Here is a 21,624-nt window from a genome sequence, read left to right as displayed (position 1 = left end):
CAGCAGGTTTCAAAAACTCACTTTATTCCAATGTGAAATGAAGACGTGATGGTTTAAAAACAAGAAAAAGTTCTTGATCAGCGGTGGGGAGGCTTCGCTTGCCAGCTCACACCCACTGCCTTTGAAACAAGGTATCTGGACAGACCATACCCATCGGCAGCTCCCCACAAAGCCCCTGGGGCAGAGGCCCAAGCCCTGACCGGCTCCCTCAAGCTCACCAGGGCGGCGACCCCCCCACCCCACCCCATCAGGGCTCCAACAGCAGGCACAGGGAAGCGGCGCAGGAGGGCGGGAGAGGGAGCAGCTGGGGCTCGTGGGAGCCACTACCTTCCACGGTGGCCCCCCCACCACCCGCCCCAGAGCTACTCTCTGTAGGAGGTGCTTGTGTGACAAGGACCAGGTAGGGAGCTGGGCTCCACAAACAAGTGGCAATCACTCCTGTATCTAGTAAATTCCCCTCAGGATCCATGATTCAGCCCCGGCTGCCCCAGCCCCTCACCTGCCCCGGCCCTACTGTGCGTCAGGCAGCTCCGGTTAAAATGGGGAGAAGGATACATTCAGACTGTAGCCCCTAAAGTTATCTCCTGCTGAGGGGCAGGAAGTGGGGAGGCATTGCCTCCCGCTGGGGCCCAAGGGCAGACAGGCCAGGGCCGGGAACAGGGTGTCTAGGGAGCCACCACTGCCCCCCCTTTCCCCCTTCCCCCCAGCCCGGCAAGGCAAGGCCCGGCCCAGTCACAACCGGTAAATCCCCCGCAGCTCTTGCCTCACCACAAAGCTAAAGTGCACCCCCAACCCTCCAGCCCTGCCACAGAGCTCGGACTCCCCCTCCCAGGACACAGGAAAGCTCCCCTCTTTTTGGCTTCAAACCTGGACTCTAAGCCAGGCTGGGCCCAGGGGCAGAGGCAGCAGAAGCAGCAGCCATAATGTCAAACATTCAAATGACCTGAGAAATCTCATCTTCACGTCATCCACTCAGAACCGACACGGGGCTATGTACAAGTTAGGAAGGACGGATCGAGACACTCACGGGCACGGACTCGCTCGCACACACCTGCTTGTGGATGGGGGGGCCGGAGGGGGCACCTGCCCCCCCGACTGGGAGCCGATGCCCACACACTTCATTTGCGTGTCTTCAATTAGGCCTCTGCATCGTATATTCATCGAACCAGTGCAAAAACATCTTTGGGGGGGGGGGGGCAGGCAGGCCAGGCCAGGGTCCCAGGAGGATGCTGGGGTGGGGTTGGGGTTGGAAACATGGCAGAAGAGGGACTGGTCTCCTCTCCTGATCTGTAGGGCACGCCCCCCCTTCTCCTGGAGTCTGGATCACTGGGTAACGGGGCAGCTGGCTGACTGTCCGTCTGTCTCTCCCTTCCTACCCCTGCAAGCCCGGGGAAGAAGGGTCCTTGGCGGCCTGGGGCTGGGAGGCTGAATCCTCCGGGACCCCCGCTGGCTCAGGCTCGGTGGCCATGGGCTCCTCAGCCTTATCCCTGTTTTTGCCGGCCTCCTGGAGCTGGTGCCGCCGTGCCACCTCGGCTTTCAGGTTCTCCAAGTCTTTTTGGCTGAGTAGAAGGACAGGGATGAAGGGCAGGTGTCAGAGCAAGCCTGGGCCCTCTGTCACCTTACTGGCCTGGCCTTGGTTAAAACTGAACCTGGGGCAAGATCAGGCTCTGCTCTTTGCAGTGGGGGGAGAGACGTGTGGAACAATCGCTCCCCTCCGCAAAGCAAAAAGGCCCCTAAGCACGAAGACAGTAAGAACATGGTGCACTCGACACAGCCTCCAGTTAAGGCCCGGCTCCTGCTCAGCCTTTACCCTCACTTCCAATCCGCAGCGCCACGTGGTCTGTCCCACAGCAGATCACACACGGAAGGTGGCGGGGGGGGGGGGGGGGGGGCGACACACGCGGCAGGTACGCTGTCAGCACCCCAGCCCCTGACCGAACCCACGTCCTCCGCCGGTGGAAGGGCAGCAGGACCGAGAAGCCCACGAAGGCAGCGCTGTTCTAAGAGCCACAGCGGGACCCTCAGGGTCCAGGTGTGAGACACATCCCCACACGGAGGCAGTGGGAAACCAGAGAAAGAACGAAGCTGCTCTTACGTACTGACAAGGAAAAGGCTGCTAAGGGACAGTAAGTGCAGAAAGATACGGCCACGTGCGCGGTCTGCTACAATTTTTGTGCAAATAAAAAAGGGAAAAGATTACAGACATGTGCTTGCTCAACTACGTGGCTATTTCCTGAAAAGATTCACAGGGAACTTCTTACCACTGGCTGTGCTTCTCAGTTCTGAGCCACAACAACCAATTCCAGATTTTAAAAAGAAAAACCGAAAGCCCGCTTCCACGTGGGAGTTGAGTGCAAGCGGAGCGGGGGCCTCACCTGAGAGGAATGAAGAGGATGCCGTTGATGACATTGAGCTGTTCCAAGACACTGGCCATGCTGGGGGCTGTGAACTGAGGGGCGGCGCCAATGAGCCGGTGAACGCGCGGGGAAGCCGGAGGGTGGGGGGTAGGGCGGGTGCACATGCAGTTGCGGGGGGGGGGGGGGGGCGCGTACCTTGAGGGGCGGGATGTTGGCGCTGGAGCCGTTGCGGTAGATCTCGTTCATGGTGCGCTGCAGGGCCACGGCCTGCTGGGTCAGGCACTTGAGGTACTCGGAGCTCTCCTTGGTCTTCTCGTGGTCCTCGCCCAGCTACGGGGTAGGTGGCACAGGCGGGAAGGGGTCAGCGAAGCCACGGCCCAAGGGCCCGGCGCCGCCCCCTCAGCCCCTGCCGCGGCCCACCTGGGTCTTGTAGATGGTGTAGCCCTCCTTCTCGTGCTGCAGGGCTGACCGGAACTCGGCTTTGCTCTCGTAGACCCGGGCGACAAGGTGGTGGCTGCAAGGGGGCGTGCAGGGCGCAGAAGGGACACGAGTGGGCCTGGCGCAGGGGCTCGGACTACTCTAGATTCCCCTCTGGAATCCACCCAAGGGCAACAAAGAAGCCCGGGACTCGGAGAAGAGACGCAAGTTGAGAGAAAATCCCCCAGGAGTCAGATGGAAGACAGGCTGCCGGATCCCATGTCCCTGAGGCCCTGGGCGCCCCATGCCCTTAACCCAGCATGGGCTCTCACCTGAGGGCCACCTTGAGGGACTTGGGCCCGTGGTACTTGGTGCTGACAGCCAGCGCATTCTCCAGGAAGCGCAGCGACAGGTCGTATTCCATCACTCCGTGCAGCACCAGCCCGATGTTGTTCTGGGGGCGGTCGGGAGGGCCCCGGTCAGTGCCGCTTCGCTAGGCCGAGGGCTAGCCCCGCTGCCCCTCCCCAGCACTCACGTCCAGCAGCGCCATCTCGGGGTGGTCCTCCCCGAACACCAGCAGTGTGAGGTAGCGGGCGCGGTACAGCAGGCTCAGGGCCGTGGACAGCTGGCTGCTGGCGAAGCAGTACAGGGCCAGGTGCATCTGCAGGGGCAGCGGAGTCAGGAGGGGGTCCCGGGCCCCGGCGCAACCCCCCACCCACGCCCCCAACTGCTCACATATTCCTGGATGGTATTGGGGTGCTCGATGCCCATCACTCGCTCGCTCATCAGCACAGCCTTCTGCTGGTTACTCAGGGCCTGGGAGAGGTGGGGAATTGTCATCCCAGCGCGGGTACCGCCCCACATCAAGTCTGCCAGGCCCCCAAGCAGCCCCCGAGCAGCGCAGCCTCCTCAGCAGAGAAGTGTTCACAACTCAGCTGCTGTGAGCATGGAAGGCCAGGCCCCACTCCGAGGCATTTTTAAATAGCTCGCCTTGAGTCTCTCACCCCAACAAAATCTATGCTTAGGTATAAATCTAAAACAGTAATAATAAAAAAAAAAAAGGCATACATAAATGAAAGAGTCTACGGCTGAAGGACAAGCGGAGGCCTACGGTGCACCCGCCCCATGACAAGGCAGGTGGTCCCCAGCAGGCCAAGGAATGCTTAGCGACGCTCCCGACAGCTTCCCGGGGCTCTTACAAGGCACCCGGCACCGTGAGCCTCAGACTATCGTTCCCAGCGTCCCCAGGAAGCACTCCGTCTGCGAGCGAGGCAGCTCTCCCAGGCAGGACAAGCAACTCCCCGGGGTCTCCCTGGTCTCTGCCTGATCCTCCCAGGGGACCCCCTGAGGAGAACGGTGTCCTTGAGCCCCACCGTTGGGGCTCAGGTCCCCAGGCCTGGGCTCCCGCCTCCTGCGGCACGGAGTGAGAACATGGCCCCGGCTCCCTCACTTGCCATCCCCCAGCGCCAGGCCGGGCCCCACGGCCTCTGTGGACACAGCCCGGAGGGTGCTCAAGGCCCACCTCGGCGTAGTCACCCATAATGTAGTGGAGACGAGCAAGGAGGCGCAAGCAGGCACAGATCTCCACGTGCATGGCTCCGTACACGTTGTTAAACAGGTTCAGGGCCTCATTGATGAGCTCACAGCCCTCCTTCAGGAAGCCTGCAGGGCACCCCCAAGGGCGGCAAGGTCAGGGCCGGGCCAGGGGACCCCCACCCCCCAGCCACACCTGGCCACGCACCCTGCTGTACTTTGGCCTGCCCACTCTGGAAGAAGTGGAAGGCATCCGAGGCCTTCGGGTTGACATGCTTGACCACGGGGAAGATATTGAGCACATCCTCCTCGGTGAAGGCGGGTTTGTGGCGGCTGTCAAAGCTGTACTCCTTCAGCAGGATCTGGGGGACACAGCCCAAAGCCCGAAGGTGGCCTCAACCCTGGGCTCAAATGGCCAGCACCTCCCGACTGAGCACCCCACGTCGAGAGAAGGCCACTTCCCCCCACGCTCCTGCCGACCCTGCGGGAGCTAGGAGGGACCCCCTGAATCATTCACACCTGGATTCCGGTTTTCAGGGAGATTTCCCGCAGCAGCGTTATCTTCTGCAGCCCATAGGTCTCCACAGCCTGGTCCACGGTCTCACTGTGCGGGGAGGTGGCAGGTGGGTCTGGGTGGCCCAGCCCCCGTCTCTGCCCCCTGAGTCAACGGCTGCCTCCCCACCAAAGGACCAAGCCCAAGTACCAGCTCCCATCCCCTCATCACCCTGGCAAGCAGCCCTCCACTGCTCCCTCCCTCCAGTCCCAGCCCCCACCCTGCAACCGCTGCCCCCGCGCCGCGGCCTCGGAGAGCCCAACACCCCGTGCTGCCACGCACCACTCGAGGCTGAAGCCAAAGTAGTTCTTGGCCTCCTGGCAGATGTTCTTCCAGAGCTCCTGGGGGGTCATGACAGCCCAGGCTGTGTTATCTGCTGCCCCCGGGGGGCGGTTTCTCCTCCTCCTGTTCCTCTTCTTAGAGATCAGCTCGTCGGCGGGCAGGTGGGCCACAGGGTTGGGGTAGGAGCTCAGGAAGCAGTTCAGAAAGTGGCTGATGGCAGCCGAGAGGCCCGAGAGCTCCACTCCCTGCGAGGAGGTTCGACTCAAGTCACAAGGGCCCTCAGGCCCCAACCCAGGGCTCTTGCCCATCCCACGCGCCACCCCCCACCCCCCACCCCCAGGCTGTGGTGGGAACAGCAATACCTGTAAATAGGTCTTAAAGATGTGCTTGGCAGAACGGGTGATGAGCTCTCCAATGCCAATTTTCTGCAAGGGTTCGAGAAGGGAGTCTTGGTTGGGCCCCAGGCCTCCATCCAGCCCCAGTGCCTCACGGCCTGGCCGCCCCGAGCATCACTCACATAGATGTGGTCCAGCTGTTCTCGGGCCGGGCTCCGGAGCACCAGGTCCAGCACCTTGCCCAGGTAGCGCATGTTGATGCCACGCTGGCGCATCACCTCAGCCAGCGTGGCCCCATCCATGGGCAGCACCGCATGGTCTATGCAGTCCTTCACCTGCGGGCTGCAGCAGGTCAGGGCCCCCCAGCCTGGGCCCTCTGCCTCCTCCCACCCTGGGTCTTCCGGGGGAGGGGAGTGGGGAGCTCATGCCATCCTGAGGCCCTGAGGATAGGAGGGGACTAAGACCTCAGCTCCCAGTTGGGAAGAGGGAGGAAAACAAAGCGGCAGCCAGGACGTGAGAACATGCCCCCCCTAGCCTTCTGCACAAGCGACAGGAAAATGGGATGGCAGTCACAGGGAAGCAGGTGCTTCCCAGCAGGGGAGCAGAGGTGAGGGAACCCCACTGGCAGAGCCCAACAGGCAGCACAGGTTCTCCCCGGACCACGCAGGATAGGGCAGAGGCAGCCACTTGGGGGTCACAGCTCTGTCAAGCCTCAGGACAGGCTGGGGGCCAGGGCAGCTGGCACAGAACACTGGGCTCATAGATCCGAGACCAGCGTGCCACCCGACTGTGGGGCTACCTCAGTAGGGAGCAGGTGCTCCATCATCCAAGAAGCCTATGTACTAAGCTTACGAGGGTGAGGACAGGACCCTCCCCCCACCTTTTTTTCCAGATGCCCCGGTGCCCCCCTCCGTCAGCTGTCTCATCACACAGGGACTCAGAGGACCAGACCCCCAGCTGCTGGCCCCTGAAGCGGGCCCAGCGAAGCAGAGCCTGCGCCCGAGGCCTCCCTTGGCCTCTCTGGGTCAGCAGCCCCATCTGTATGTACGAGGGTGACAAGCACTCTGCCCCGCCTGCCTCACAGATCAGCAGGTCTAAGGGAGTTACTCCTGCGAAGGTTCCACAAGCTTCCAGAATCAGATGGATGAAGCACCAGGGCCTTTAACAGCATGCCCTGTGCAGCCCCCCACCCTTGTGGCCCCTCCCTCACCAAGCCAGGGATCTGGCAGGACAGCAGGAAGGCGGCGGCGTCTTTCAGCAGCTGCTTCTGGTCCCGAACTTCCTCCTGGCAGGACTCGGGGAAACGAACCCCTGTGGGAGGGCCAGCAGAGGCCTGAGCCAGGCAGAAGGGATGCAGGGGTGGCAAGATAAAGGCCAGCACCCGCCAGACCAAGGGCCCCAAGATGACCCCCACGGTATCCTGCCCGTCCTAATATAACACTTGCCTGGTGAGAAGATGTCAGGGTTGAAGCGGACGTCAAAGGCTGTGCAGCTGATGGAGCCCACTGCCTTGCACGCGTTGCGGATCACCTCTCGGCTCCGAGGGTCTGCTGTGGAGACACGGCCGGCTCGGAGGCAGCCCCGCCCCACCATCAGAGGGGGGAGGCTGTGCTACCCCAGGCCTCCCCCGGCTCCGCGCAGACATCTGCCGGCCTCTCTCAGGGCTGGGGCAAGCCACCGCCGGCAGGTGCCAGCTGCCGGGACAGAACCCGGGCTCCCCGCTCCCCCCATGCACAGCAGCCCCACCTGTCCCGTCGTCTGAGGCGATGGTCTCCGCCAGCTCCTTCACCTTGGCGAGGCCGCTAGCACTGCCGCCTTCCTCCTCACTTCCTGCCTCGGGCCCCGGAGGGTCTTCAGGCTTAGGTTCCGAGGAGGGGGGGTCACCATTTTCCAGTGTGGTGGGGTTCTCCATCTTGCTGGCTTTCTGCTGCATCAACTGCAGGGCAGCCAGCTTCATGAAGAGGAGGTACCTAGAGCGCAGCAGACGGGGCAGAGCACCAGATGGGAAGACGGTATCCGGGAGCCTCGCCGGCCTGGCAGCGGGGGCCAGGGGCAGGCCCCAGACCCCTGGTCTGTGTCGGCACGCGGACACCTCCCACCCCAGCAACTCCATCAGGTAGTAGCAGGTCACAGCCACACCTGAGATCTTCCCCACAGAAAGAGGACATCTGGAGTATTAGCAAAGGAGCGGCCAGGGGCTTCATGGGGGCCAGGCTCAAAACAGACAGATCCTCCCTGGCATTGTGAGGAGACTGATCGCGGTGAGGGGCATTCGATGTGGCAGACTCCTAAGCACCAAATGCCGGCAGCGGTGACACCACCTGGCGCTGGAACATTAAAAACGCGTTAGTGGATTTCCATATGCTCCTCCGAGGAAGAGTGCTGCTTCGGCCGAGAGCCACTGGGCTAGCTGGCTGCTAATTTTCCACCCACATAAAGCTCCTGATGTCCATGTTGCGGAGCGTGAGGTCACAGTGCGCGGTGCTGGGGCTGTAATGACCGGGGCCAAAGCTGGCTCTTCGTCACCTTCCTTTTCTTTTTTTTTTTAAATATTTATTTTTGACAGAAAGACAGAGTGTGAGTGGGGGAGGGGCAGAGAGAGAGGGAGACACAGAATCCGAAGCAGGCTCCAGGATCCGAGCTGTCCACACAGAGCCCCACATGGGGCTCGAACTCACAAACCGCGAGATCATGACCTGAGCCGAAGTCAGTTGCTTAACTGACTGAGCCACCCAGGTGCCCCTCTTCTTCACCTTCCAAAGCGTCTCCCATCAAGGACCAGACCCCAGAACTGTCTACTGGTTGGGTGCCCTCAAAAGCCTGGCCCCTCACCTGTGCTCCACAAAGGCGTCCACCAGCTCCTGGCGCAGGCAACAGAGCTTGTGCCGGTGCGCCCGGGGGAAGCCGGCGCGGGTGCACTCCTCGGGCAGCGCCTCGCCGGGCACGGGCAGGAAGTTGAGGTCAGGGGGGAAGGTGCGCAGCAAGTCGAGGATGTAGTGGCGCCCGTCGTTGCCGATGATACCCTTGCACTCCACGGAGGAGCAGAGCTCCACCTCCTCGCCGCGGTCGTTGAGCACCCGGTGCCTCAGGATCTTGAGCGGCCGACTAGTACGTTCCAGCAGCTCCAGGTATCTAGGGTGCGACATCACCGTCTTGCCAAAGTCAATGGAGCCGTAGATGACACTCTGCTCCTGGTCCCGCTCCAGGATGCCAGGGATGATGGACTGGGCCGTGACGCGGTAGCCACGGTAATCCACCACCACCGTCCCCAGCGTGTACAGCCCCTCCACGTCCACGGCGTTGTACGTGCGCACACCATTCAGGTCATTGCTGGGCGCCACGTAGGCCGCCACATCCCCACCGAAGTCCTTGTAGTGGTCACGAACATCAAAGCCCAGGCTAAAGAAGATGTTATTCCAGATGAACATCTGCATCTTGGTCTCCTCACTGGGGTTGATGGCCATCACGTTGCCGTCGATGACCGCCATGGCGCCCCGTGTGGCTGCAGCCGTGAAGTCGCTGTGCACCTGAGGGGCCGAGGTAGGGAGGGTGAGAAAGGCGCCATCCCTGAGAGCCACAGGTTTGGGCCCACCTGGCCAAGCTCACCCAGACAGCAGAGGCAAGTGGACGGCCCCGAGGGCCCGGGGGCTCTAACCTTAGCTTCCTCACACTTGGACAAGCACAAGAAACCCATTTTTTGAAAAAAATTTAACACTGATGTTCAGAGACGGCAGAGCTTAGTGATTAACAAAGAGAAGGGCTGGACCAGGTCTTCGATCCACCAATTATGTACCAGGTGAAGTTGGCCAGGTCACCTCTCAGACCTGTTTTCTCTGTCTATAAAACAGTGACGACAAAAGTTATCAACCTTTACAAGGTGTCTGACAGATTACAAGAGATGATGCCGATCACACACGACACAGCCCCTGGCAAAGTTAGTACTCAAACCACTTAGATCTTATTTTTACCATTACCATCTCTAGGCAGCAAGATTATGGGAGATTAAAAACGGCTTTTCTGAAAGCTTCTTTTTCCCTCATCTCTCTAGATAACATCACGTGTGTGTCCAGGTGAGGTCCTGAAGGCAGACAGTGGAGGGTGGGAGGCTGGAAGAACCCTGTCACACAGCCCACAGGGAAGGAGGTCCCCCTGACCCCACCCAGCCCATGGACTCCCAAGTGTCACAGAGGCCAAAAATCAGAACTGGGGTAGCCTGCTCTGCCAGAGGCGAGAAGTTAGCCAACGCCCTGCAAGGCACCCTGTCTGGACATCTCGGCAGGCAACAAACAGGCCTGAGGCTGCCAGTTAGGCACGAGAGCCGTAGGCACCTTGAATATAGCTCTTTCTCGAAGGAGCCGCTCAGGCAGGTTCTTGCGGGGAAGCTCCCTTGTCGTCTGCAGCTCCTCGTTCCAGTCCCGGGTCTGCAAAGGGACGAAGATGCCGGCTCAGCCCCAGCCCCAAGACCCGCTGTGGGCGCCCCTTCCTCCACCTCCTCGTGGACAGCCTCACAGGCTCCCAAGTGAACGAGACAGACAAGCAGATGGAGCCTCCAGGGAGGCACACAGAACCCAGCCTGGCCCCCAGCAGGGGAGAGGAGACAAGAGCCCAGGGCAGGCAGGGCCAGGCTGCAGGCACCTGTCCAGGGATGTGCTCCTCATAGCCCAGCCTGGAGGTGTAGGCGTCCTCCGCACGCACGCAGTCCATAGCATGCTCTGCCTGGGGCGCTGTCCAGCTGTACACCTGGAACGGGGTGGCAATCCTCTCGAATGGGTGGCGCTGGACCCTGTGGCAGGGAGAGGGGGAGATGGGGAAGCCTGCCAAGCTCAGAGCCCTGTCGTAGCCTCCTTCTCTGAAGCCCCCACCAGCTCTTGTGTCTTTGCACTGAGACCCCCCCCCCCCCACCGGAAAGTCTAACAGAAGCAAATGGGCACCTCTCCTAGGGCTGCCGTCTTGGGGCCTGGCTAACAGCTCCCTGAAGGGAGGCTCTGTCTGGGGTGCTGGGGGCCGAGGGCATGGCTTCTTGGGGCAGAAGCGATGGAGCTCACGCTGGTAGCCTCACCCCACCCCATCATGGGATGTGAGGCAAGGGGCAGAGACGGAGCAAAGACACCACCTTTTCTTCTGCAGCACGGCAAAGTTTTTTTTGAAGGTTGGGCTGATCTGGTTGAGCAGCTCCACTAGGGAATGGCTGAGGAAGCGGGGGCTGGCAGGCTTGGGATTGAAGTGATAAGCCGTGGACCTGTGGGAAGAGGGTGATTGCTGCGCAGGGCACCCTGGGTGGCTGCCCAAACACCCGAGCAGGCTTGAACAGGGACTCACTGGTTCAGGTAAAAGCCCCGCGTGGATGCTGTGATGCTGACTTGCCGGTCCTCGGCTGTGATCACAAACAGGTACATGAGGTCCCCATGCATCTTGCGGTTCCCAGGGGGTGGGTTCCAGCCACTCATGGTAAGAACTTTCAGGCACTGCAGGGGCTGCAAATATGGCCAAGAATGAGTAGGCCAGGCCTCCAGGTAGGTGGCTCCCGCCCAGCCAGAGACCTGCTGCTCCCTGGCTCTGCTCTGGAGTCCTACCTTCCAGTCACGGTTCTGGGGCTGCAGGGGACACAACGGCCGTTCCCGGCTCCCTGGAAGGATGTACTCAGGTGGTGTGCAGTCAATGGGGTCCATCTCCAAGCCCTTCTTCCGCTTCCCGCTGTCTAAGGGACCCGAGGCTGGTGGTCAGCATAAGGCCACGCGGGGGCCAACTATCTCCCCACCTAAAATGGCCCCAGTCTGGATGCCTCCAGCCCTGCCCCCTCCTGCTAGGAAGGCCCGGCCCATGGCCCCTTCACCAGCCCCTGGCCAATCTGCTCTAAGATCCTCTGCCCAACCCCCAGTCCCAATGCCTCCCGCACCTCCCAGGTCGCCATCGGTAAAGACGCTCAGGAAGGACAAGGAGTTGCAATCAACCCCGTTGAAGGCATCAGATGGGTCCAGGCTCTTGAGCAGGTCTCGGACATGGCGCACGTGGATGCGGGCCTCACGTACCGTGTATGGTTCTGTTGGGAGAATGAGAGGCAGGGCTTGCTCGCCGCTGCAACAACCCACCCAGTACAGAGAAGTCTGCCATGGTGCTTCCACAATCGTCTTGATTTTCAAATTTTAGGCCTCCACTTACAAATTCCATTATAAGCACATAAGCTGGAGTTCTGGATTCAACACACACACACACACACACACCTGCTTGCTAACAGGCAGAGATCCTTGTCTGCAAAGAACCTTCTGTCAAAGGGCACAAGAAATGCCTCTGGAAGCACACCCAGGCCTCAGAGAGCTCACCGAAAGGCCCCTGCTCTCGTTCACAAGTGTCACAGGCACGCAGGCCCAAGGAACTGCTGGGCCCTGCACTGCAGCCTCAGTCCTATTCTTCCAGGGCAGCCCTTGCACAGGGGCGGCCCGAGGACTTACCAGGACCCATAACTACAACACTGCCCCCCAGTATATACTTTGTGAATTTTAATGGGGACTCTTTTGGGGGAGAAGAGAGGGTTCCTCATCAAGTTTGGGCACAGCTGGGTTCCATCTTTCCATATGTGTTAGCAACAACCTCACACACTGCCCAGAACCCCTGAGCTACTTCTCCCCTGGGGACCCAAGTTCATGGGAGCTTTTATTTTATAACCAACCAGTCTCACCATACCAGCTGCTCACTCCACCACACTGGGTCTGACTTGTCTACTTGGGAGTTGTGAAACTTTAGTTTCCTTATGAGATTTAATTTTTCTGTCTATAGAATTTGACTAGGCTGATTACAAGCCCTTGGTTGGTACCATTTTTTTTTTTTTTTTAAATCATGACTCTGATATTTAACCGATAATGTGGGAGGGCACATGTGTGAAGGCCTGAGGAACAGACCTGGGCTCCAATCCTGCCTCCACAAGGTCCACCCTGTTCTGAGCCTCCACGCACTCATCTGTGACACAGAGATAGCAGTGGGGGTGGGTGGAGTGCCACCTGGCCCCACCTCTGTGCGCCCTCCCTTGGCAGGCTGCCCAACTTCAGACAAACCTTCCACCACGCGTAGCACCGAGCCCTCCTGCAGCCCCTCGACACTGCGCAGCTCTGAGAAGTGGTCCAGCATGTTGCCATCCAGGTGCAGCGAGAAGCAGGTGCGGTGACACGTGTCTTCACGGTCCATGAGTACCTGGTGGATCTCCTGTACCATCTCCTGGGGGGACACCTACCAGGCAAAAGGCCCCAGCCACCCTGGTGAGGACATACCGCTTTCCCTACAGTATGAGGCTAGGACAAGTGATGACCAGGCATGCCTTTCCAGCCTTATCCTAACAGGCCCATGCTCTGGTCCCCAGCACCCTCCTCCACTTACCTGTAAAGAGAAGGGCTCAATCCCAGGTGCCAGGATCTTCACAGAAAAGCCTGTGTCCTGAATGACAATGACCTCCTGTCCAGTCGTCTCCTCTCCTGGCTCGGATTCATCCAGACCATTTTCCCTGGGCGGCTCAGCAGCCCTTTCTTCCCTTTTTAGGCTCTCTGGACAGTCTCCATTCAGTAGCATGACTGATGGCAGCGCTGCGGGTAACAAGAAAGGAGCTGAGTCAAGTGGGGCCGTCTGCCTCATCCACCTGGGTGGACACGGCCCCTAGAGAATGGCATCCGCATTTCCTCCCAAGACTCAGTCAGCCCCACCCCGGACTCCACAGTCCCATTCACACTGGGCACACAACTTTCCCTCAACCCTGGCCACCTGCAGGCCGCTGCCTTCTCCCTTCCACATGCTGGGCCCTCCCTTGCCATCTGCTCCTCAGTCCTCCAGTCTGGCTTCCATCTGAGCACACCCACCCAAATCAGTCTCCCTAAAGCCACCCCAAGGGCCAAACCCAACTGTCTTCTCAGGCCTCGAGGTGTCGGACTTCTCAGCGACACCCACCATGCCTCACTCTCTCCTCCCCTTCCCTCGTAGCCACTGTTCGCATGTTCTTCGCTCTCCAGCTCCATCCCCTTCCGGCAGCCCAGGCTGTGGGCATCCCGGGGCCCCAGCCTCTCCTCATCCCACCTGATCTCCCAGGACTTCAAATGCCCTCCCATCATGCAGCTAACCTGGCCAATCCAGGCCTCGCTCAAGCTTTTCAACATGTGGCCATCCCTTAGGCATCACCAAAGACTCATCCTGTTGACATGGAATTCACCTTCCTCCACAAGCTGGCCTCTGCTTGGTGAAAGCCCCTCTACCCCCAGTCACCCAACCTAACCTCCAAGCAGGCCATGGAACCCAGCCTCTGCAGCCATGGCCCCAATACAGGCCACGATCCCCTATTTCAAGTCACTACTCAGAACCCACTGCTAACCAGATCCAAGCTTCTTAGGCCAAAGCTCTCAGGCAGCCTGAGGTACATCTCAACTCTTGCCACTCTCCTTGTCAAGGTCTGAGATACACCAAACTACCAGGAAGCCTGACATGCAGGCTACACATCTTCCCTCCCACCTCTGTGCTTTTGTGTAGTTTACGCTGCCCTCAGTATACCACTCCATCGGGCAAACTCCTACTCCTCTATCAAGGCCCAGGTGAAATAAACCCCCTTCTCTAAAGCCTGCCCAAATGATCCCTGACAACAGGATTACTGCCTCCTCACTGCTCCAGAGACATGGTGACACCTCCCAGAACACTGTTCTATGACATTCTGGGGGACTCTTCATACTCGCAGCTCTATCTTCCTTCCATCTTTCCTGCACTCAACAAAAAGGCACTGAATTAATGAATTAATTACCGCAAATGTGGAGTTAAGTCCAATATTTGTGAACAACACCCAATTCACAAGCTGTGGGGAAGAGAAGAAAGCAGGGAACAAAACCTTCCCTTTCTGCCCAGACACTAAAGGGAATAAAGGAGAGCTCCCTCCCTGCCCTGGGGAGCAAGGACCTCCTCACAAACACTCCGGCAAAACACAAGCCTGCCTGGATATCCATTTGGCCCTGGGGCCTTTCCACGAGGGTCTGCCTGGAAACCAAACAGGCCCCTTGCTTGTCTGAGAGCTCCAGACAGGTCAGCTCACCCAGCTCTGCTCCCACCTCTTCTGCCCTACTGTTAGGAGGTGCCTTCTCCCCAGACCTATGTGGGCCCTACCCAGACCCACCATAAACGTGGAGCCAGGGGCCTCAGGAAAGGAGATAAGCCCAGCACAGAAGGGCACACCACGGGGACGTGCAGAGAAGCCGCTCCCTCTTCCCCGTGTCCCCTCAGCTTAGTGATAAACAGGACCGCCAGGAGCTGAGATATAGCTCCCTCCTCCCCTCCCCAAATAAGGATGTCTGAGGCCCAGGGAAGTTCAGAGGCTTGTCCAAGGTCAACAGTGGACCCCAGGTCTCCCGTCAAGAGCCCACACCACCATGCCAACACACTGCCCTCAATCATGGCCACTGTGGATTTTCAAGGCCTGTTATCGCCCCCATCCCTGTCCCCAGCACACCCCTCCAGACCTGAAGGAAAATTCTGGAAAACCACAAGGACACACAAGGACCTCTCTCCAGTGAGCCCGCAGCCCCAGGCAGTGCTACCCCAAGCCCCTAAAGGAAGCGGCCACCCCAAAGGGAGAATCAGGCTAACTCTATGACAAACAAGCAGGAGGGTGGGGAGAAGGGCGGTGCTTGGTCAGCTTCCAAAAGGCAGCAAGAGGAATGGCAGATATGAGGCACTTCCCCTAACTGGGTCCTTGAGAAAGACATTGCTGTGGGAAAGCTCCTGGAATAGGAGCAGATGCAAGAAGGGCTCCCCCCAGCACGGTACAGCAGTTTTGAGGTCTAAGACCCCAGAAGCGAGAAGTCAGATACCCGGCCCCAGACAGGCAGCCTGCACTCCGAGTCTGGGCTAAGAGGGATGGGAAAGGGGGACAGGGAAGAAAGGCAAAGGTGGCCACAGCTCCCACCCCTCTCGCCCAGGACCGGGAGCCTGCCTGCCCAGAAGGTACCTCAGCACCAGGTTACGTCCCAGGGGTACCCAATCCCCTATCAGATTTCAAAGGACCATGGCTGGTTCCCAGGAGCCTCCATTCCCCTCCTCCTTCCTCTGAGAAACCCTGAAGGTCTCCCTACCACTGGATTAAGGCCAAGTGATACCCCCACAACAGGCTGACCACCTGGCTTGCTGCCCCCCACAGCCCACCTGGTGCAGTTGGAGGCTGCTCTCTTCTGGGCTCTGGAGTCTCGGGACCACCATGGCAGCGAGGCAGCCAGCTCTCCAGCTCAGGCTCGGCACTGCCTGAGTCCCCTGTTCTGGCCTCTGCCACTATCCTCGCCCCCATGCAGCTGGTCAGCCCAGGGCTGGAGCTCTGGCCGGCTTCGGGTTTCAGTGGGGCCAGGCCTGCTGGGGCAGCCCTGGGAAGGGCACACTCCCCCTGCCTCGCATCCTGCTCAAGGTCGGCCAGAAGGACGGCTGTGGGCCAGGAGGCCCCAGTGGCTCCAGGACCCCAGGTGGAGCTGCTACCAGTGCTCAGGCCTACTTCCTTGTACCCACCAAAAAGGGGGTCACTGCTAGCGAAGCCATTAGGGGGGCAGGAGAACCCAGCCCTGCTTGGGGTACCTGGGCCTCTCAGGATTGAGGGCCCTGGGGACAGGCTGGCAGGGGCAAGGCCCAGCAAAGGGGTCCTCTCCTCGGCCCCAACCCCAGTGGAGGTGGGCAGGACCGCTTCAGCCAGCTGCCGGCAACAGCTGGTGCAGACCCAGGCCCAGGCCATGAGGTGGCCACCCCGTCCACCAGTCACAGACTCTGAGCACCTTGCCTCCTGGGTCAAGTGGCTGGCTGAGGCTTCTGGCTCATGCTGCCCCCTGCAGGTGACCTGGCCGCTCTCCTCTTTCTGACAGTCACAGGTTCTAGTGGGAGGGGGGATGGGCCCTCAATCTCCCAGAGGACAACTGCACCCGTGCCCCGGGCCTCCAGCTCCACCACGGAGCTGGCAGGCTCTGTCTTCCCTTCCCAGCAGCCCCTGCGCTGCCAGGAGAAAACCAAGTCTCTCCCTCAGGGAAAACAGAGCTGGCAGCAAGAGGCCGAAGGCTGTTCGGCTGTGGAGAAGGAACATGCCCAGCCTCGCCAGGGCGCCTTCCCAGGGCCTCTGACTTGTTGCCAGGGCCCAGCCAGCACTGCTCCGGCATCCATACTAACCAGAGTGGGGGCGGGGAGCCAGGCTCACTCCAGGCCCCCTCCCCTCCAGTCCAGTCCTGTCCCAGGCAGCCCTGATGGCCAGGCACACAGCAGGTCCTCAGCCTCTCCACAGGCCCCACAAAGGCCTACACACACTGGCCAGATGGTAAGAAGGGCCAGGCCCAGGCAGAGCCCCTCTTATCCTGCCCTCTTCCCAATCACACCCTAACCCTCTGGAAAAGGGGGTGGGGCAGAGCAGCCTGGCAATGACCTCCGAGTAGCAACAACAACTATTTCCATTCTGGTTCCCAGAAAGTCAGTGCTCACTCTAGGCCCATCCCACAGCAAGTCCCTCAATCAGCTCAACCAGCTCATCTCACTTGAGGAAACTGAGGCTCCAGAAGGCTAGGAAGCAAGCTGCCCCAAGACCCGGAGTCAACAGGCAGCCAAGCCAGGTCAAGAAAAAAGAGGTCTGTCACATGCCCAAACCCATGCCTCTGAGTGCCACTCCTTAAGGCTGCAGCACCCACTGGGTACACAGTATCCCTTCCTCCTCCAGGCCTCAGGGCTTAGTCCAGGAGGCAGATCGATCCCCAGCCACAGCACCCTTCCAACCCTCTACATCCCCTCCTCTCATATCCCAGGGGGCTGCCCTGAGGATCTGGGCCTTGGGGAAAGGACAAAAGGTGGTTCTCTGCAGAATGGGAAGGGGTGGCCCAAGTTGCACACTGCATATACACACCCCTAGTTCTCACTGACTGGGTCAGAATGTGGCGATAAAGTGTACCCCTGTCCTGGCCTGGGAGCACAGAGACCCCATGAGCAGCAGAAAGGAGGAGTTAGAAAAGAAACTTAGGCCATCCCAGGTGGCCTCTGTGTCTTCCCCAGCCTGGCATGGCCTCACTCAGTAGACTGTGCCAGAGCCAGGCCCCGCCCCAGTCAAGGCCTTAGCAGGTGAGGCTCCAGCAGGAAGTAAGGCCCGGAAAGACACATCACCCCCTCCCAGGGAACAGGGCTTCAAAGGAAAGGGTAGGGGTTGGCAGGCAGCCTGCAGAAGACCCTGATGATATGGGCATCTGTCTCCTTCTCTCCCCCCAGGCCAGAGACATGTCTGCAAGGTCTGGAGATAGTTAAGTGATCCTCAAGCCAGTCTACTCAGACCTCCCCAAATCAAGAGCTTTAGGATTCTGTCAGGGAGCTCCCCTTAAGCCTTCAAGCTCCTCCCCAGTCTACCAGCCCCCTTCTCTGTCTGGGCCTCAACTCCAAGGAACCCTCCCCTAGGCAGAAGGAACTTGACACACCACTGTGAACTTGAAAAACCTGCCTGTTCTCTTAACCCCTAAAAGCAGCTTTATTCCCAAGAAGGTAACTGACCCTTGCCCCCCACCCCAAAAGGCCTTGATTACCTCCTCAAAGGGACTGGAGAGCCTTCCACAGCTGGGTCCTAAGCGTCAGAAGCCTGGATGGGAGCCTGCTGGGGGGTTGGGGGGGGTGGGGGGTCTCCATTTAAGGCCACCCTACTTCTTTGAATAGATTCAGGCCGGCTGTAATTCAAATCCTAATTATCTATCCTAGCTTCTCAGAGACATAAGGAGCCAATGTCCCACCACTATCATGCTCCCAGTTTCCAGAAAATGAACAGCTGTGCCCTTCCCCTGACCCAGGTTGCCCCAGACAGAGCCTCTCAGCACATAGTGGAGATGGGGCTTTTTTACACAAGCCCTCGGAGAAATCCTCCGGCAGACTCTCCCTCTTCAGTCCCCATGTTCTCAGCATATAATCCGATATGTCCCGGCTTCCTCTGGGATAGATCAGGGAAGCCTTGGCATGTCAACCATAAGCTAGAAATCCAAATGCCCCCCACAGCTAAAGCACTGTGTGACCTTGGGCTAGTCACTTTATCTCTTCAGGTCTCTTTGCTAGGAGGGAAATCTGCCAGACCGGACCTCCGCTTATCTGGCCTGCCCCACTGATTCACAGCCACATCAGGGCAAAGCCTGGCAGGTTGGAGTCATCAGCATCTGCTGTTCTGCCCAAACCCTGGCCTCATCTAAGCAATCAGCAAAGCTGCTACAGTACCTACCCCCAATACAAGGTAACTATGCTGTGACAGGATCAGAGAGCCTACTTAATACTGTTCCCATCCTGACTCACTGAAGTTAGGAAGGGAGCTGAAGATGACAAGTCCTGCTGAGAAGAGTGGGGGGAAGTGGAAGACAGGGGTGGTTCTACATTCCCACCACCATCCAGGGGAGAGAAGGACCACAGCCCAGCCCCGAGGCCCTGAGGATGATTTGGAGATGACAACTGAGGCCCTGGGAAAGGGCTTCCAGCCTCAAGGCTGGAGTCTAAGACATGATGGAAGGAACAGAGGAAGCCCAGGAGAAATAGATGAAGCAGGACCCACCAGAGAAGAGCCTTAGCCATTCCCAAAGCCACCTCCACAGAGCCCCCGTGGGGGACAGCTGGGAGCTCCACTCCACACTAATGACCTTTGCCTTAAAAACAGCAATCCTGAGCTGATCCACTTTTCGCAATAAGGCGGGTTAATGATCAAGTTCTGGCACAAACACCTCCTCCTGCCAAGGAGTTTGGCTTTGCCTCCACGCAAGCAGACCCTTAGGTCTTCAGATCCCGCCAACACCTAAGAAGGAAGACATCAGAGCCTGAAGACCTGGGATTAAAGCATTGTTTCTGGGAATGAACTAGAGAAGCCCCCTCACAATACACACCCACCCCCAGCTCGCGCTCTTCCCACAGACCAAACCTGGGAAGTCCCAGGTTGAGCCTTACTCGCAGGGCTGCAGCCCTGTGTACAGAAAGGCTGTGTACTTCCAGGCTGGTACATTATGCTTGAGATCCTTACGCGAAGGGTGCCGGACGGAGCCAAGTGTCAGTGACCCCAGCCCCGAGGGTTCCCCATGCCCGCGCGCGGAGGGGGTGGGGCACCGATTCCACCGGTCTGCGGCGGCGGCGCACCCCGAAACCGCGTGTGCGCGCACGTGTCCCCCCTAACGCTGTCCTCCCCGGGACCCCACGTGCGAATCCCAGGCCGCAGCCGGGGGCGACAGTGAAGGTGACCTTCAGGGCGGGGGCGGCCCGGGGAGATGCAACCCGGCCCGGGGAGGAGGGAAAGCGGCGGTCCCCGTAAAGCCCGAACCCACCCGCCCGCTCTGTCCCGTCCAGCCTCCCCGCCCAGCTGTCCGCTGGCCCCGGCCCCGCTCACCGGCCGCGCCCGGCCGCCCCTTGCCACCGGCCTGCGAGCTGGGCTCCCGGGCGCCGTCGGCCGGGGCGGCGACCGGCAACTCGTCCGTTTTGATGACCATGGCGGCGGGAGCGGGCGTCCGGCTTGGCTGTCCGCGCCGCCCGCCGCGCCACTAACCCAAGTGCCCTGCGCGCCGCGGCCGCTGCGGGAAGGACGGAGTCACCGGCCCACGTGGTGCGCGTTGTACCCTTTGACCCCACCGCCGCTCCCCTGCCCCGCCCCCGCGCCCGGCCCGGCCCACGGAAGCCCGCGAGGGACAAAACGCACCGCGCCTCATTGGCGGTCCACCAAGGCGGTGACTTTCCCGAACGCCTTAAAGGGAACGCACTGTGACTCAGGGTACTGAGAGGCTTCTGGCCCCCTTGAGAGGCGGGGCTGCGGAGAGACGTCCTTGCCGTTTTCAGCCTGTCCCGCGGGCGCCCTGACCTTGGGTAGTGACTCTTCTAGGACTGCCATTGCTCAGCGTCCCCTCCCCCAATGGCCCTCTGCTTCCTATTGCAAATCAGCCAAATGACCACGCGGTCTCTAATCTGCGGTGACCCACAGCGCCCTCCTCACCAAGCTTGAAAAAGGGTGGGGCTGGGGTGGGTCTAGCTTCCTGAAGAAGGGGTGCAGGGCAGCTAAAAGGTAAGCAGTGTCAGAAATGGAGCCGCCAAACTTTGCCCTGAGCTACACCGTGCTTCCCCCTACCAGCGGCCTCCGACACCTCCCACCAGATGAGTCCTTACTTCCAGGCTGGTACATTATACCCATTTTGCAGTGGAGGAAGCTGAGACCAAGGTCACACAGAGAGCAAGAAGTAGAGCTGGGTCAGGCTAAATCTACAGGCTAGACACTGTTTACAGTCTTTCATTAGTTTAGGTGTTGGGTTTTGGTGGAGACTGAGGAGTGAGGTCAGAGAATGCTACCCAGGTGACATTTTACCAGCTCTTGCCAGTGAGCTGACATTCTCCAGGTGGAGAGAGTGGGGACTTTCTTTCTTTCGTGCACAGGCCTGGAAAGTGTTTAAGGCATATTCCTGACATTTGCCAGGATCTGATGGGAATTGGGAAGCTGAAGCTGCCGAGGCCGGCTAGGGCGGGTCCTAGGGCCTCGTAAAAATTGCAAAGAAAAGTGGACTTTGTCCTGGAGTACAGGTGCGGGGGAGAGGAGCTAGTGAAAGTCTTTAAGCATTTAAGCAGGAGGAAGGGAGGTGAGAAATGCTCTGGCTGATGTGTGGGGGATGAGGGGGTGCTGAACTAGACCAGGGGCAGATACATTTGAACCATCGCACAAGAAGCCTGGAAATAAAAGCAAAACCTGACTACTGGGTGTACAAGGAAGGCCAGCAGTCAGGAAGGTGTATGAACCTACTACTACTACTTAGATTGGAAATCTGCCTCCTGCCACCTCTACTTTGTCCGTTTTTGTAACCTTGAGCATAGCACTTGACTTTCACCCCAGTAAATGAGGCTCAGGAGCTTCATTTGTCAAATAAAAACACCCATCTGTCTAGCCTCTCACCTAACTGTTGTGAGGAGATAGTGGTCATCAAAGCACTTTAGGTAGTGTAAAACACTTGTGATTCACTCAGTCTTGCAAAAAAGCTCAGTGCTTCAGGAAGATCAGAAATGATCAGACCCAGGGGTGCCTGGATCGCTCAATCGGTTGAGCATCCGACTTCAGATCAGATCATGATTTCATGGTTCATGAGTTCGAGCCCCTCCTGGGCTCTGTGCTGACAGCTCAGAGCCTAGGTAGAGCCTGCTT

General features: G+C 59.3%; 1 protein-coding gene across 7 annotated transcripts; it reads right to left on the bottom strand.

The window, feature by feature from the left end:
• Positions 1–20,025, bottom strand: CLUH (clustered mitochondria homolog). 7 transcript variants are annotated; one of them, XM_042966696.1, is made up of 26 exons: positions 19,837–20,025; positions 12,846–13,048; positions 12,527–12,698; positions 11,374–11,517; positions 11,051–11,175; positions 10,797–10,951; positions 10,591–10,716; positions 10,113–10,260; positions 9,806–9,898; positions 8,310–9,004; positions 7,224–7,447; positions 6,923–7,027; positions 6,688–6,788; positions 5,660–5,812; positions 5,505–5,567; positions 5,143–5,387; positions 4,827–4,911; positions 4,516–4,669; positions 4,297–4,436; positions 3,510–3,590; positions 3,310–3,435; positions 3,107–3,228; positions 2,778–2,871; positions 2,553–2,687; positions 2,376–2,449; positions 1–1,559 (listed from the first exon to the last, which is right to left on the bottom strand). In XM_042966696.1, exons 1-26 carry the CDS (start codon positions 19,934–19,936, stop codon positions 1,373–1,375), a joined length of 4,050 nt encoding a protein of 1,349 aa, XP_042822630.1. In that variant the 5' UTR covers positions 19,937–20,025; the 3' UTR covers positions 1–1,372. The 7 variants fall into 7 exon arrangements, with proteins under 7 accessions (XP_042822630.1, XP_042822631.1, XP_042822632.1 ...); XM_042966697.1 differs by having other exon boundaries at positions 6,923–7,024; XM_042966698.1 differs by lacking the exon at positions 19,837–20,025 and adding an exon at positions 19,404–19,463.
• Positions 20,026–21,624: the final 1,599 nt, after the last annotated feature.

The sequence above is a fragment of the Panthera tigris genome, chromosome E1 (assembly GCF_018350195.1).
Source record: "Panthera tigris isolate Pti1 chromosome E1, P.tigris_Pti1_mat1.1, whole genome shotgun sequence".
Classification (NCBI taxonomy): domain Eukaryota; kingdom Metazoa; phylum Chordata; class Mammalia; order Carnivora; family Felidae; genus Panthera; species Panthera tigris.
This window is presented reverse-complemented; position numbering and strand designations above follow the sequence as displayed.